This window comes from Haliotis rufescens, unplaced genomic scaffold (genome assembly GCF_023055435.1).
Source record: "Haliotis rufescens isolate VD_foot unplaced genomic scaffold, xgHalRufe1.0.p SCAF_47, whole genome shotgun sequence".
Lineage (NCBI taxonomy): Eukaryota > Metazoa > Mollusca > Gastropoda > Lepetellida > Haliotidae > Haliotis > Haliotis rufescens.
Genome location: NW_025964190.1, coordinates 1,160,230 through 1,178,421, shown reverse-complemented (window position 1 = coordinate 1,178,421; position 18,192 = coordinate 1,160,230). Strand labels below are relative to the sequence as shown.

Genomic DNA, 18,192 nt, shown 5'->3' with positions numbered 1-18,192 from the left:
CGGCATAACGGCCCGGGCGTTAACTCACTCACTCACTCACTCACTCACTCACTCACTCACTCACTCACTCACTCACTCACTCACCCAACCACCCAACCACTCACTCACTCACTCACTCACTCACTCACTCACTTTGGAGATTTAACGTGCGCTTTCCGACTGATGCGTATTTCGCACACGGGCCCGACCAGGCCATTTAATGTGGTTCCGAAAGGGGCGAAAGTGGTGTGTGCAACCCAAGAGGGGGCTTTAGGGGTTGCTCATATAGAATTTGGAATTTTTTAGATTTGGAATAGACCACACTGCCATCTCAATATAGTAAATGCCTGACGACTGATCGATCCCCAAAACACAATGCAATGAGCGTCTACCGACTCTCAACCAGAAACAATGTAACACAGTTAGAACCATTGCTCGACAATAAAATACGTTGTACACTACCAGAAAACAATACGACGCTCGGACATATCATGGTACATGTCACATGTAGAATTAACAATGCACGTGAATGATACCTTTGTCAGTCACACCCACCTCTGCATCCTGTTGTAAATGATGTTCACACACTCAACAAATATTATCTCGAACAACATCCAGATGTTACGGACACGGGTGATACTGCCATCATGCTCCAACACCAAACTTTACCGATACTGTTTTGAGGGTGACTCCATGCGTTACGTGATATCCAACATAATCAGCTGTGGACATACAGGACGTAACGTATGTTTACACCCACAGTCATGATTCACCGTCAACGTGTGAAATCAAGGGATGGAGAGGGTGTTGGGTGGGGGGTGGGGGAGGATAACAGTAAACATATATTGTACTGATGAGATATCAGATTGTCGATATCAGCTGTGGTTATCGAGACTTCCATTTTCACGCCAATATACAGGACGTAACGTATGTTCACACCCACAGGCACGATTCACCGTCAACGTGTGAAATCAAGGAGTGGGAGCGGGGGTTGTACAATAGTATATAATGTAAGCTTTTACTAATGAGATATGTGGCAGAGACTGGCGCAGCTGAAATACAGTGGTGCAGGAATAGGCAGTAAAAGATGTTCGCCACGCTGTTGTTCGTGTTGATGTTCGCTCTGACTGCTGGGGAAGGTAATGTGTCTTCTCTTCTATTATAGAGTATGATTTCCAGTTTGTTTGTTTGAATACAACGACGCTACTGCCAAGACGTTCAGTCTCAGTACACGTGTTGATAGCACATGGTTTACGTATGTAACACGGATGCACCTGGGTTGCATGGGTTGCACCTGGGTTGCAAACCCGTTGACCACGCATGTCCAACCTGCGTTGAACCACGCTAGACGTCAACGCCACGTTGAATCAAGCCTGGCAAACGGATGCGTTATGCGTGTGACCAGGCCTTGCTCTCTCATCGCCAAGGCTTCTACATTAGGAAGACGGGTGCTTTCTCGAAGTATAGAAGGAGGTGAGGTGAGGTGAAATTGGGTTTAACGTCGCGTCCAAGATTATAGCACTTATATAGCGATGAGGGTGCACGTGTGTGTGGCTGCTTGTAATAGTCCGGACTGATGCCGATTTATAGTGCCAGCATGAATACACAAATCAGACACGGTATCTGGACTCCGAGCCGACCAGTGTTAGCCCCTTAATACCGAGAGCCAGACAGAGTAACAACAAGTAACGTCTTTTGGTATAACGCAGCCGGGTATCAAACCCCGGCGCTTCCACTTACCGGGCTGACGCTCTACGTCTAGGGCACGGAGGCGGTAAGTGGAGAAGAATTTAAAAGATTAACTATTCTCTATCATGCAACAGTTCCCAGGCTGGTAGCTACAATGGGAAGTTCTGATGCCACTCATGAGTATGTCAGGTAAAATGGTAAAAAAGCCTCTATCTCCGTTGATAAATAATAAGCTTCGATGATAATGTGTATAGGACAATATATTCGAAGAGAAAAACATTTCAGCCACTCTATACAATTGACACTTGTCTATATGTATAGAGGGTGTGATTTTATATATATTTTTCTATATTTACGACTATATTATGCTATACATGCTGTCAGCGAGTTCCTGTGACCACACCCATACCGAGGTCCAAGCATCGGCGTGAAACAGGCCCATGTCGGAAATCGCAAGTGGACATGGGTCATGCACTTCACTGCATGTGGTCACTGCGTGTCAGGTTGTGTAGATACCCATGTCCCCACAGGACTGAGCCGTGTGTCCTCTCAGCTTGATCCGGACAATCCTTGATGTTATTTGCCATTCTGACGGCACCTGTGTTCAACTAAATCATCATACTGATTATGACTTTCATCATAATGTTATAACGTTTCAGCCACAATGGCATCTGAACGCTAATGTTGTTATTAGCGGTACCTAGCTGAATGTGAGGACCCAAAAATAAGGTTTTTGACATTGGAAGAGGCTTCTGAAGGTCTGAGATAACTAAAGGGTAGTAAGGAATCATGCAATGAATATTAAATAGATACTTTTTCTCAGAGTATTGATAAATGTTAATGTTTATATACTGTTAAAAACAAGAAACGCAAAACGGATATATTTGGCCTTAAAACAACATTTCCCGTATCAAAATGATCACAACAAGGACATGCAAATCATTAGGCGCGAAACGCGTACGATTCGGAAAAACGCACTCAGTGCATTAACAAAAGGGTCATGGAGCTGCATGCACTGCACGTACAGCAGCACTATGAATGGCATTAAAGCGCAGGTTTTTTATTGCCTGGCACCTGCGTCAATCGAACAATGACAGTTCAACAACATGCCAATTCAAGATTAACAGAAGTGCAAAGAAACAACGTCATAGGCCGCTTTGCAGGCATAGGGAACCCCGTGTTTTCAATGTATCGGCTTCAACACGTGGGGACAACACGTGATCGGCCAATGTCGGGACGACCAAGAGTAACCACCCCCTGTCCAAGATCGCTACATCCGACTGTGCCACCTACGTGAAAGGACGACCACAGCCAACCCAACCGCATCCCAAATACCCGGACAGCGCTGTATCTCTGACCACACCGTACGAAACCGTTTAAGAGCAGCAGGTCTACGAGCGAGACGTCCCGTTCGACGCGTCATATTGACTCGACAACATCGTCAACAACGACTGCATTGGTGTCGTCAACACAGGGTATGGCCTCAGCTGCAATGAAGAGATATCTGGTTCAGTGACGAGCACGGGTCTACAGACGTCGGGGGGACCTTACGCCAGAAACTGAGTACAGGAAGTAGACAGGTTTGGTGGGGGTAGCGTTATGATGTAGGCGACTATCATTCATCATGGCAGGACAGGTTTGAGCAATCTTACGGCTCAACGATACATCGACGAAATTCTTCTACCACACGTCCTCCCAAGTGCAGCCAATGGCAACGGTGTATTCCAGCAGGACAACGCTCGACCGCATACAGCACGGATCACAAGAGCCTGTTTCCACAACAACATCGTTGATGTTCTCCCTTGGCCCTCAAGATTCCCTGATTTGAATCCGATAGAGCACCTGTGGGATGAATTGGATAGACGGCTACGCCAACGTCAACCACAGCCCCAGACTTTGCAGCAGTATGCTTTGGCGTTGCAGGCCGAGTTGGCTACCATTCCCCAGGATGTGATTCGCATAGTCGTCTCTTCCATGTGCAGGAGATGTCAGGTCGCTATCGATTCCAACGGGGGACATACGCGTTATTGATGGTAGCTGACCTTCAGCTTGGACTTTTCCGATGTATCGATAACTGAGATGACTACAAACAACAAGTGTTTTCTTCACAACATTTTGGCTCAATACCCGGTATCGTATATATGTATTTTCCTACGTCACACAAATCTGGCTTTGCGTTTCATGTTTTGAAGAGTATATATACTTCGCAACAAAAGTTCCCGCAACACGATATAAAACACGAACCTGATCCAAGTAGACACACATATCTGAAAGAGTTCATATTTCCATATCTCCTCCAGGCTGTCTTGCAGTTCCTGTACAGTAGTCCGAGCACGTGGTAAACGTCTGAGACGGCGGTCCATTTCATCACACATGTATTATATGGACCACATAATTTGCATTTGCAGTTTAACAACATATACCACGAATACCCACCTGTCATGAAAGATTAACAACAGCCACATTAGAGTTCTGGGTGTTCTTTAACTATTTCTTTCGTTTTGGCCTGATTTATTGAGAGAGTTTTGCAATTACCCGTCACACGCAGAGGGGAATAATCACTTATACTTATAACGCCTTTGGTGTTAACGTTTCTACTCAGTGCGTAATCGTCTCCGTGAGGCTGGTCTCCGGTCACGCATCCCACTGACCCAACATCACAGGCAGGGACGTTTTCATAAGGCTGAAGATCTCGTCAGTTCGAGGGACCAGGGTCAACTTGCACAAAGTGATCTGAGCGCTACAATTATTGTAAATCCTTAAGATCGTGATCTTAGGCTCAGGCTACTATCACCATCCACTTGCACAATGCGACTGTAGGCTAAGATCATTGTAAGCTCTAAACGAAACTAACAATCTTAAGTAGCAAAGATCGTTGTAGTCCCTGAATGCAAGACTTGGTCTGTTTCACATAAATAATCTGCTTTACGTGCAAACATTGTCTGTTTATTTTGTTAAACTTCATGATTAAAGCTCTGCACGCTAACGTCGAACCCATTCGACAGAGGTGTCCATCCCCGTGCATCTGATGTCGAACCCATTCGACAGGCGAATAGCATAACAACACCCCAAAATAAAACTCGCCATATCTATTGACCAAGAAGGCTTTGCGTAACATTTAAATTACGTATGACATGCATAAATGCTCAGCTTGCTCAATATCAAAACGTTCAGTCATTTTTTTACCTCAAAAAGAAAATATCGCGAGTTAGAATATGTTTCGGCCAAACCTCTCGGCACACAACTACCAGAAACGGCCATTGTTGACTTTTGGCACTTCACGTTGAGCGGCATGCAGTCCGCTTTTTTAATTTTGTGTTTGCTGACGAAAGGAAAACACTCATGTTCCTTAATTTCTAAAAATTAGCAACTTTCGGTGTAACTAATTGTAAACAAAAACAATCTGAATCGTAACATCATCGATTGGATGAAACTTGTACTATCATGGCAACGGCGGTAAACAAACAACTCCACATGCATAGTTATCCCGTTAGACTATTACAATCATTTTGTTACATCTAACTTAATTTTCTAGAATTATTGACCCGTATGTATAAATCTTTGTAAAAAGAATTTCATTTTTAAAGAGTTTGGAAATGATTTCGTTTGATAAACTTTCCGACACATTGACAAGCCGACAAACAGCTGACAAACGTCAGTGATACGTTTGGGCGTGGCCTAACTCGCGATTTGTTGAGTTGAACAAAGTCAACAAACACTGCGAAAAATGACAAATATTGGATGATACGCAAAATCTGAACTGATATACATTCTAGGTAAACCATTCAATAGCAAAATAATGCATTTTACGAGAAATAATCAAAATACTTGCAATTTTAGCTATCATTTCTGAAACCGGAAGCACGTACCGCATGTAACACATGGAAGCAAAATATGCAAAAGTTGGTAAGCTATCATAAAGAAATTCCGAAATAGATTCACATTAAAAAAAAAATACATAATTTACTATTTTTCGTCAACTCTTTACTATTTATTGATCTGGAGAGCAGTCTTCACTCCTATTTGATTCATATTTCTTCGTAATTGTCGCCATCAAATGTGTAAGTCTAAATCCGAAACCGTAATGGATTTCACGCTCGATGATTTTAATTTTAAAATATTTTCTAAAAACGAACGCAACGGAGAGCGATACAACGTATTGATATGCCATAATAATAACATAATATTGTTATAGGTCTAACATTACAAAAAGAAACAATTTAAATATTAAAGATGTTGTTGAAAACTTTCTGAGAACCTCCCGTCCTCTGAACCGATAAAACTTTGGTACACAACGAGGTAGGCTAGTGTAAATATATATAGATTCTAGGTTCCTATATGTGATTTTGTACCCAAAACAAATTAAATTGTACCCAAAATACTTTGTGAATTTGGACCTAAGAAAATAAGAAAATAGATCTATAATTATATTTATATTTATGTTGATGCTACTCAACCCTATCAAACAAACGTGGAACGAGCTGTAGATCACCCTTCAAAGTTCAGGGGTTTGAACATGTGCATTGAATGACAGACAAGAAAGCAACGCAATGATTAAATTATGAATCAAATTATTTTATAAATAAAACTAAATATGTGGAAAATAAAAGTTTATTTTTTCTTTGTTGGAAGGGGCTTAAGAAGAGTTTGTGCTTGATTGTTTGTTGTTAAACGCCGCACTCAACAAAATACAATCCAGTTATTGACATCAAGAGTACCGATGTCCGCAACCATATCCATACACGACAATTAAATGGGTTAGACTGCATATGGTTTAATGATGATGATTTTTCCATAGAAGTCTATATTTCAAGACATGTATTTGATATTCATAATAACTCCACAAAAGCTACACAATGGCAACAAAACGGTATCAGCATCACAAATACCTATAATACATTTTTGAACACGTTATGAATATAATTACTTTCATGTTAAATCATGTATCTAAATAGTTAATTAGAAGCATTAAAAATATACACTTCCGACATTTTTCGTATTATATTTTCGTTTGGAGAGAGAAGTACTGACAGTAGTGACTGTAACTGATGGGTGCAAACAGGTGTCGAGTCGCTGTCTCAGATGGCTCTAATTTCGTAGCTTTAAAGATCCGACGGCGATACAGACCGTGAAGGAGTTTGTCTCACAGTCACTAAACCATATTATTTTCCCTTCCGCCCTGACCATTCTGCAATGCTATAGCCGCAAATGAAACAAGCCTAGATGTTCAACAGGTTCAGGCTGAAATTTCCATCTCACTTGGGCTCCTTTTAAATTTCTCGTTTTAACCAATAATATACTTTCAGAGACTAAGCCTTAGTCTTACCCTGAAGTACAACTATCCAAAAATCCCATGCATGTCATTTCTTCAGACAGACTCTCCATGTTCCTATCGATATGTATCAAAAGACAAATGAATTAAATATTACAGCACTGGTGAATAGGTTATATGCGCATGTCAGCGTCGATCCTACAATATCCTTTTGAATTAACGTAGTAATACTGCGCAAATATATGTCCAGATATATACATCAGTTTCATCTCGTGATCTTTATTCGTGCTTTTAGCTCCTTTTCCACAGGAGATTCCACACCAGAAGGCCAGTCCAAATTCAAGTCATAATTTCATGGTCCATCTTGTATGTTGGAAACCAATATCGCAATATGGCGGAATATTGCTAAACGTGGTATTTACCCAATTACTCATATAATTATTCCATTTTCTTCATGCACGTTCTACAACCATCTACGATCACTTTCTATAAGGATGTATATCTATATTCATCCAAATGTCCATGCATATATGTCCACATGTATATGTATTAAGCAAGTCCTACATTCTCGCTTAAAAAGATAAATGCTAAGCATTTCCTCTGTATGTATTTATATATGTAAATATCGTTTTTATGTCAACGCTGATGCAGTGAACGTACCACAGACCTGATGCAAGAATAACATATAATCTTTGAAATGAACATATGTTACAGAACAAAAAACAGTTGTTAAATAATAGTTAAAAAATGTATTAAAAAGGAGCCTACAGACCTTGTTTATTTTGCCAAATTTTGGGCTGTATTAGACATATTTGTTTCGGGGTCTGTATTACAGACAAACCTAATGCTTTTAAATATAAAGATAAGTAAGTATAGCTGTTGAAAAATATTGAAGGATGAGTAGTAAAATATACGTATCTTGTTAGCCCAATAGCTTTTAAATAAGAGCAACATGTATATCGAGAGTATAGGTTTGGTGCGTGACTGATCACACATTACTGTTAGAAAGTGTGCATATTCTGTTTATCAGCAATAAATGACATAAGGCGATTCATGCGGGCAAATATGATTTACTTCAGAACTAGTATAGATTACTTCAGGTTAGGGGAAAATGTATGTAATGAACAGAACTTTGGATGTCGGCAGGCTTCGTGCTCAGGGGGTTGTTTGGGCGGGTTTAAAGGATTCGGGTCCTGGCTTGGGCTTTGTGTTGGACGTGCAGAAAGCATTTTCAGGTTTGACGTATCAATGACCAAAATGATGTCTAATGCAGTTCTCTATTTTGATTTCTACCGTGTTTCCGTGCCTTTTCGGATTAACAATTGGCTTGTCTTTGCTTGTGTTTGTGGCGGGTGCCACAAGTGGATCGGGAAGAGCTCGCCTTTTAGCGAGCACCCAATTTCATCATTTTTTATGGTGAATAATGAAACATGCTTCTGGTGTTGTCGCACAAATGTTCCATCATCATAAGAAACCCTTGCCAAAAGTAGACCATTTCGCATAACTGTGTTATATCATCAAATGTCAGTTTATCATTGCTTTATCATGACGTAATCATGTCATAATCAATCATGTAGCAATAGCATGCACAAATATCATTGACTTCGACATAGGATAATGTCATGATATATGATTATCCTTTCGTGTGCAATATTTCTGGTTGTTAGCAATGTTGATGCCAAAAAATCTCCACAATCTCAATACCAATCTCAATACCTCTTTCTCCATGTTTAATAAGAAAACATAATAACCTTTTTTCAATAATCTGAAGAAATAATAATGACAATAATATCATAATAATATCATCATTATATATGTTACTTATCCTCAACTGAAATAATCCTCCAAACTATACTTTCAGTGAAGAAGCCCATGAACATATTACCTATGTAACATACATTATTGGAAATTAGATGAACAGTTGAAGTTAGCAAATGATATTATTCGGTCGAAAGTCTATCAGCCAGTACTACATTATTGAATTGTGAGTCTACAGTGATTTTTGCAAGACTACGTCATGACGCTTTTTAGGCCAGGGTTCTTTGATCGCAATAATGAGCTGACTTATTTTTGCATTAGTTTCATGATTTACAGGATTCATGAAGAACATCTCACGTAGAACCAACAGAGGGTCTTGCTATCGACTTGCTCATTATTTTTGATATTCATGCTAGCTCAAACGATCTATTGGTTTGATATATTGTTATGGTATCCACAAAATAAGTAGGATCCGGGTTTTTTCGTTTTTGTTGTTCTTTGTTTAACGCCGCCCACAGCAATATTCACGCTATATGACGGTTGTCTGTAAATAATCGAGTCTGGACCAAACAATCCAGTGATTGATATCACAAACATCGACCCACGCAATTTAGATACAATGACATCCATCAACCAAGTCATAGCCTGACCACCCGATCCCTTTAGTCGCCTCTTAAGACAAGCATAGTTGCCTCTAACGACATGCATGGGTTGCTGAAGACTTATACTAACCCGGATCTTCACAGGTCAACTGGGATTCAACTGATATATCAAGATGAAATCAAACTGAATTATATTTGCTGTTTACATGTCAAAGTTTGCCAAATTGTTACAAAACGTTTGGCCACAGCAAGGCTACGTATTCACAACGTATTGTGCTAGGCACAGTATAACTAGACTGAGGGAGGGCCGTATTCCTCCTTGTGGGTCACCTGCTTGGCAATATGGGACGGGAAAACTGCAGGGGGTGAGGGCAGTTAAGTTGTTGATACAGACAGATAAGAGAGATCATTTACAAATGTGAAACCTCACTCCTCAAAGGAAGAGGCGAAAGCTGAAACTTGGTGAGATTTACAGAACAAAGGCAGTTATTTCTAGTTTCTCAATCACTCTCGAGGGTACATTTAATAAAACAATTAATGTGTGTGTGTTGTGTGTGTGTGGGGTGTGTGAAGAAGAAGAAAAAGAAGAATTGTACAGCATGACAATGGCTACGTAGTTCGAGTAGATATGTAGAATGCCTGGCCAGTATGACCTTTGAAACACAACATTTCCCCACCATATCCCTACAATCATCTCATTATGTCTACGTCAGCCATCATTGATCTATGCGCATGCTTACATACATAATCCATCCTCCCACCATTCCCCAGCATCCATCGAACTATAACTACTATATTCGACCTCATGTATCGGCATTCGTGCTTACATAGATACACCCTTCTACCATTCCCCTACACCCATCGCACTATAACTATAACAATAACCACCTTAAAATTCATGCGTCCGCACTCATGTTCACATTGCATGTAAATATTTTACAATATGTACATATTAAATATCAGCAAACAGACAATATCATAACGCAATCCGTCAAAACATCACAGAAAGAAGGGCACCCTGGAATTTTACAATGGCATCAGAATGCACTGAGCAGTTCAACTGGTCAGGAGGTGAGAGTTGCGGAAAATTACGAAAAACTTCAGTTACAGATCTCCATTAGGAATGTCTAAAGTGTGAATAAAGATCACAGCTTGATATAAAGTGTACTTCATTCATGCAGATTTAGCAATTTCATTAGCCATAAAATTTATGTCTAAAAGCTCACGTAGACAAAGACCCAAATCTTTATAGGCACGGTCATATTATTTTCTACGCAAATATATCCACGTTTAAAATCAAAGCTAGATTGAGTCTTTGAAGGGCATTAAGAAGTGATGCATATAAGGGAAAACATTATTGATGTCAATGTTTTTATAATGAGGAACATAACGTTTCGGAGTATATACTTACTCCTTCATCAGGTGAATAAATGCTACATGTATGAGGCAGAGAACATACATACATGTATGTACCTGTTCGAGACTCGCACAATGGGACTCAACCCCAAAACATACGAGAATCTGTACTTTACTAAGAAAGTGTTATCCCAATTATAACATTTGTTGTCAAGATAGCACAATAAATGTATATTCGTCTTTTGATGGGTAATAATATCGCAGACATTTACGGATATTGATGACGACTTGGAAGAGCTTCGGAACGCACGTCTTCTCAATTCAGGGATTGGGAACTCAAAATGTGTGTGTGTTTGTGCGTGCGTGCGTGTGTGTGTGTGTAAATGTGAGCCTGTTGTATATTACATAAAACATTCATCTTGAGCGGGATGGTAGTTTGAGTTGGATAAGCATGTTAACTATGATCTTCTTAAGGTAGAGAATGTATTAATGGATTCCCAGGTACATTGGGCCTTGTCGGCACCAGGAATATCCACAGAGGAGACTTAAATAGGGATCGGGCGAACACAATGTCCTACCTGATAGATTGTGTGTCATCAAACCGGACAACGTTGGTCTTTGACTGATTGTGGCGTAAAACACACTTATTCATTTACTTGTATAGGAAATTGAATGTTCATCTTAATTGTTATTGATAGTGACCTAAAATAGCCACATATCATACGATTTCACTTGTCCAAAGTCTTGGATGCAAGGGGAAAACATTTCAGCTACTTAGAATGCCCCCTGCAGAGTTGGACGAACATTCTGCGGTAGAGCGGCGGAGTTGCTGATAGGAGTGTTGATATTCCGACATCCAATCTTTATTAACCATTGATCTCTCGGGAGCTAGTGAGAGATGAAGAAAGGTCATCTTGAGCTGGATGGTAAATGCATTAGCATATGAACTATGATTTTTTTTAGGTAGAAAATGAGGATCCACGATGCACGACCTGGTAGAAGTGTGTAATCAAACCTCACAGCATTGGTCTTTGACTGATTGTGGCGTCAAAACAAACTCATTCATTTACTTGAACTGAATGTTCATCTTAATTGTTATGGATAGTCCCTGAGCCGTGATCCAGAGAACAGGGTGTCATTAGATAAAAATAAACTAATAATAGGATTACCAGAAAAAAACGAGGTATAACACCCAAGCCAATAAACTTCGTTCAGGAAAACCAGAGTACGTCAATACAAGATTGAAAACTGCCCCATAATTATGTATGACGGGCTAGTCGGGTATAACATGTATATTTTAAGTTATTAAAATGAAGAGCAAAACTGATGACAGTTACCAGTAAACGTGTATAAGTGCTATATCGTCACTGCAAACATAATGAGTTCTTGTCTTTAGTATTTATATTTTTCCTGACTTAAAGGAAATACAAGAACACAATCGTCCGGTTTACAATGCATAATTCTGGTCCACTTCCATATGGCTACATAGCATACAATAAGCTTTCAGGTCCCGTTTGGGTCGGTTTGGGTGGCGACCCGTGAAGATTCCGGGGTAGAATAGGTCTTCAGCAACCCATGCTTGCCGTAAAAGGTTTACTATGCTTGTCGTAAAAGGCGACTGACGGGATCGGGTGGTCAGGCTCGCTGACTTGGTTGATGCATGTCATCGATCCCAATTGCGTGGATCGATGCTCACGACATTAATCACTGGATTGTCTGGTCCAGACTCGATTATTTACAGATCGTCGTCATATAGCTGGAATATTGGTGAGTGCGGCGTTAAACAACAAACAAACAAACAAACGGTTTGGGTGGCAGCCTAGATAGCCATAGAATAGGTTCATCTCCCATATCACTGGGGCTCCTCTTCAATTTAAATGGAGTAACTTGTTTCTTTCAAAACTATTCAGTTTTAGGGACTAAGCATTAGTCTGAATAGACATCACCAGTTGGAATTTGAAACTAATCTGTTTACAGTAACAGGGAACTGCTTAAGTGGCATGTACAAAATAGAAAGGGAAATCCCGTCAAATAGGCGGACGAACCTTAAAACTTTATATTGATATTAAAATAAGCTTTATTGGAAAATGTATATGCATATAATATCTGGCAATAAACACCAAGGTCACCTTCTACAAAAATATTCGTTTGCGTAGTTGACGATTATTTAACTTTCGAAAGTATAAATCCTTTTCCTAAACTGAGATGCTCCTGGGCCTTCCGCTTTCCTAATTATTTTGACTAAAATTATTACTGTTCTCATTGTATTAGTAAATGGGAAATGCGTGCCGATCAAGTACGTGCCATAAATTTAAGCGACAATGTACGATTCCGAACTTATCACGAGACTGTGTTTATGAATCATTGTCAAATAGTGTTGACATAAAATCTAGGAAACAATACGTGAAGTCGGAAAATTTGGACAAGGCATTGACCAATCCGCATGCGCAGAACGATTTCAGTACTTCCGCTAAGCCCTTCGAGTACAGCGTCAAACTCGGGCCTGTAATCTTACACGCGAGCAATGAAATCTGAGAAGTAAAAATACCGGTAGACGCTGTTGCTTGATTGACAATGTCAATCAAGAAAGGGAGGAGCTTGATGAAATCGTTCTCTCCCAGTAAATTCTGATGGTTTGAAAATGTCCAAATGACGTCGTTTTTCCGTCCAATGACCATATACGAGAACAACGACGTTTACGTGTTTGCTGTGAAAGTACAACTTGCATGCGCAGTGTTCACAGTGGGTAATTTATCAATCCAATACACAGCGGGATTATATATTCATCTCTGCGTATTCATTCACATTTCAGCAGGAAGATGCCAACTTGGTTTTATCAACCTTGGTCAAGGATGCTACCTGTTTTCGAATAACCTTGCCACCTTTGCTGAAGCCAATGTAAGTTCTTTGTATTTACTTTGTAATAAGTAATTTATACCTTGTGGTTAAAGGACAAGCATATCCATTGTACTGTGTGGCTTATAAAATCACAAAGGAGTCCTGTTACAAAGTGATAAATCTTAATTAATCTGCGCCACCGGACATGTGTCCAACATATTTCAAAGAAAATGGTCTTTGTCACCTGTATTAAGTTTATCTGTCAGTAGACCGTTTCCGTGGTCTATAGTTGAGCGTCCGCCCGGAGAGCGGAAGGTCCGCGGTTCGATGCCCGGTCACGTCATTAAAAGTTGGTACTTGTTGTTACCTTCACTGGTGTTCGGCATTAAGGGGCTGAAACAAAGACTGGTCGGCAAGGAGTCAGTATACTGTGTCTAAGTGGGGTATTCAGCGACATGGTATCTCAGTGGTCTAGCACTATAAATCGACATCAGTCTGTACCAGTACCAGAAGCCACGCACGTGACAAACCTAACCTTGTCTGTCATTGTCGTATTGCTTGTTTCAAATCTCGGCATGGTGCTATTGTCAACTAACTTATTGAAAGCTCTTCCAAAAGTGTTAACGAAGTCAAGTCTTTAAAAAGCATTGAGAAGTGATACACAAAAGGAAGAGACTTTCTGTATGTCAACTTCTTTAGTATGAGGAACACAAGGTTTTGGAATATATGCTTACTCCTTCATCAGGTGAATAAATGCTGTGAGGCAGAGACCATTTATATGTACATGTAAGAACAACAAAAGTAATAAGAAATAATATTGCCCACTGTCCATTTCCCATTGTCCATTGCATATTACCAATCAGCGATAATTTACACCAGGCTTCCAGTTATCCATAACTATCAGCGCTAATTACTGTAAAGCGTTGGCACCTATTGTCTATTACTAATCACCCATCAGCGGCAATTATTTGTTGGTCTCCCTGGTTAAGTTTCCACCCTTTGCTGTCTTATCACTCATTGCATTTATTCACCTGATGAAGAGTAAGCATATACTCTGAAATGTTGTGTTTCTCAAAATTAAGAGTGAGTGAGTTTGATTTTACGCCGCTTTTAGCAATATTCCAGCAATATCACAGCGTGGGTCACCAGAAATGGGCTTCACACAATGTACCCATGTCGATACCGAACCCGAGTCTTCAGCGTGATGGGACAACCCTTGAACCACTAGGCTACCTGAACGCCCCTCAAAATTAAGAAGTTGACATCCAGAAATTATATTCCTTATGTTAAAGTACTGTAAATGTATTGAAGGAACCCATTGCTTTTTATTTAAAAGTGATGGCAAGTTGTTTGACGAGCTTGTGCTATCGTTATTATCTGTACCTTCACTTTAGATTGCATGCGGTTAGTTGTGTATTTGAACTTGGCAACTTTTCTGATTTCGATATTAATATTTCTCCACTCTAAACTATTGTCCACAATCTATGTTCACCTTTGTAGAAGTAGAAGTCTTTTAATCTTTGTAAGTCACACCGAATTCACTACTTAAGTTAAGTTACATCAGTATAACAACTCTCAACAGTCCTACTGCCTGTTCTTCGGGAGTCACTTGGCCGACATCACCAGCAAGAAAGAAGATGACTTTATCAGGAGCTACCTTCTTATGCATGGCCAAGGTAACTGTAAATATGACTTAACATACAGATATGTAGTGTCAATGTCACAAGAAGACTGGATTGTTATTGACATCAACGATGACACAAACACAGCCTCCTACGCAACATAGTGGAGTGGCTGGATTATTCTGTTACTGTCTTCACCATGCTTGTGGTTTTGACACAGAGGTCCATCCATGGTACGACCTGGAATGTGTAGAGTACGACATGGGAAATGATAAATACCAATTTCTTTGGAATGCCCATCTTCAGCCTCAGACGTAGCCAGGCCACCGAACCTGATCTTTTCCTTTTTGATAAATCCAATGAAATCATTTATATCATTGAATTTTCTGTCCCTTTTGATATTAATGTGATTGACAAGATTCAGAAAAAACATGGAAAATATGCAGACCTCGCTTTCGAAATGTGACGCTTGCATCTCAAGTACCAAGTTGTCTGACTTCCCATTGTTCTCGGTGCCCTAGGTGTCATACCTCCAATCTGTTGACTGACATTGTGAGAGTAGCCGGGTTTGCTACAAGGAATACAACCCTTCTGGCAATTTGGGTAATGCAGAAAGCTGCAGTCTTGGGGAGTTTTCACATTCTCCGAAAAGTTCTGGGTGGGTTTGACGAGGCAGCGCTTTCTAGAGGAGTCCCATTCGCTGTCTTGGCTGCGTGTAGAGGGGGTAGTATTCTGACCTTTTTTGAGACATCCTTTAGGCTAATTGTTGCATATATTGTCTCACGTCTTGGAGAATAGTCATGGGAAGAGAATCGTAGCACGAATTATGGAATATTGGTAATTTCTTTGAGGTGAAAAGTATTAACTCGGAATCAAGCGGGTTCATTGATCTAAACTAGTTTGCATTAACATGATCGCCTTGATAATCCACAGATATGGCGGAAATATTTGTGTATAGGGTCACATTATTTATGAGTAGTAAGCAGTACGTCGGTTGACGTCAAGAATGACCGTTGTGCTCTGTATTAATGCACCACTGCGATCATGAGAATGGACAAAATGATGCTCGATGCTAAAATGGTGCGATTTTAGGGCTCTTGTTGGTTAGATACGTTTTGAAACAGCTCATTATAAAATCAATGGTATCTGACAGACACTCGTGTAGTAACCTCTATGTCTTATCTCGTAAAAAGGTTCTCAATTCTACATCGGCGCCACTGACCTGAGATCAAAGGGCATCTGGACCTGGGAGCACCCCCTGAGGAAGGTAGTGAGCTACACCAACTGGTATCCAGGTGAACCCAATAACCACAAGGGTAAAGAGCATTGCGTGACGAGTTATCATGGGTATAGTTTCAAGTGGAATGACATTCCCTGCAACTCGGAGGTGCGGTTCATTTGTGAACAATCTCGTATTTGATTTTGTCATATATGCACGAGGAAACTGCAAACGGCAGTCTTGCTGAATACAAACGTTAAACGTTTAGGTATGGACAATTGTGTTCAATTTGAGGATGTCAGCATACCTGGTCCCTTAGATTGTGATGGATGATATATGTCCATGTATATCCAAACAAAGTTAGTTGGTAAGACTTGAATTAGGTTCGAGAAACACTACAATTGATTGTTCAAACTTTATTTTTGAAAGCTCTACACTGCTAATAATTTAAAACAAGCAGCCACACACACACATGCATGCACGTTGCTATATAAGTGTAATAATCTTCGGCGCGACGTTAAACCCCATTTCACCTCGCCTCATGCTTATCCAAACAAAGTTAGTTGGTAAGACTTGAATTAGGTTCAAACTTTGAAAGCTCTACACTGCTAATAATTGAGACTGTTCATGTGAGTTAGAACAAAGTTATCACATAATTGCACATTCATTTTCAAAGCAACATTGACAAAACCCATCCTTAATTTTTACTTTATAAGCTATGGAAAATAAAGTTCACAATTGGCAGAAAATTCGAGCTTCTCAAAGATTATTTCGAAAGTGGGACGGGATGTAGAGCTTTCAAACTTTTGATCTTTTCTAAACAGATTTCGGAAGTTAGAAGAAGGAAGAGGTTCAGAGCTTTTCAGCTTTCAAAAATAAAGTTTCAAGGATGAAGTTGGCAAGTGTTACCCGGACCCAACTCGTGTCTCTCTCCAGCCAATTTAGTTTAGTTGACACTTTAGGCCGTCTCCGTGGTCTAGTGGTAGAGATTCCGCCCAAAGAGCGGAAGGTCCGGGGTTGGATCGCCGACTGTGTCATACCGAAAGACGTTAAAAGATGGTGCTTGTTGCAACTCTGTCTGGCGCTTGACATTATGAGACTAAACAAGGACTGGTCGGCTCACACTGAATATAACGTGTCTGTGTGGGATATTCATGTTAAACTGAGGCATAGTGTCTCAGTGGGCTGGCACTATACAATCGGCATTAGTGAGGACTAGTTCAAGCAGCCACACACACACACAACTGCATGCACGTTGCTATATAAGTACAATAATCTTGGACGCGACGTTAAACCCCATTTCACCTCACCTCACCTAGTTAACACTTAAAACAAACACAGGTTACTCAGGACCAGGTCTACCCTAGAATCACCATGACTAACGACGGTTGCAACTGTAAGGCCACGTCACATCCGCCCATTTAGCGGACACCTGGTGTTCTCACTTGAACTGGTGCAGTGATTCGTGTGTTTGAAACTGTTGTGTCTGTTAGACCTGTCCCAGACGTGATATGTGTGCCTCGTCAGTTACGATACGACAGTATGTTGTTTCGGTAGAACTGTACAATATGCAGTGGCAGTCTGGCAGTCAGAGTGATCTCAACCAATGTCATTTCAGATCCAACCTAAAATCTATCATGTTGTCTTACGTTGACATTCACAAGACGTTAGGACGCCTACAGACACTGGACTCATATAGCCCTGTGCGGGGTCGATCATTTACATTTTATGTCTGCAGAATCCTGTTCCAAAGAGGCAAAAAACATATTGTTCCTGCTGACTTCTGCCAGGCATTTCAATATCACATTGTAAACGACGCATTCCCATTCTGATCACAATTTCTGCAATGAAGCTTGA

General features: G+C 40.4%; 1 protein-coding gene across 1 annotated transcript; it reads left to right on the top strand.

The window, feature by feature from the left end:
* The first annotated feature begins 1,012 nt into the window (after positions 1 to 1,012).
* On the top strand, positions 1,013 to 16,602 carry LOC124151265 (perlucin-like). The gene is made up of 4 exons (XM_048383344.1): positions 1,013 to 1,118; positions 13,469 to 13,554; positions 15,077 to 15,170; positions 16,310 to 16,602. The coding sequence occupies exons 1-4, from the start codon at positions 1,067 to 1,069 to the stop codon at positions 16,534 to 16,536; spliced, it is 459 nt and encodes a 152-aa protein (XP_048239301.1). The 5' UTR covers positions 1,013 to 1,066; the 3' UTR covers positions 16,537 to 16,602.
* The last annotated feature ends 1,590 nt before the right edge of the window (positions 16,603 to 18,192 follow it).

Coding starts and splice junctions, on each gene's coding strand:
- LOC124151265 (XM_048383344.1), top strand. CDS start 1,067: ATGTTCGCCACGCTGTTGTTCGTGTTGATGTTCGCTCTGACTGCTGGG. Junction 1,119..13,468: donor CGCTCTGACTGCTGGGGAAG/GTAATGTGTCTT, acceptor TTCACATTTCAG/CAGGAAGATGCCAACTTGGT. Junction 13,555..15,076: donor CCACCTTTGCTGAAGCCAAT/GTAAGTTCTTTG, acceptor AACTCTCAACAG/TCCTACTGCCTGTTCTTCGG.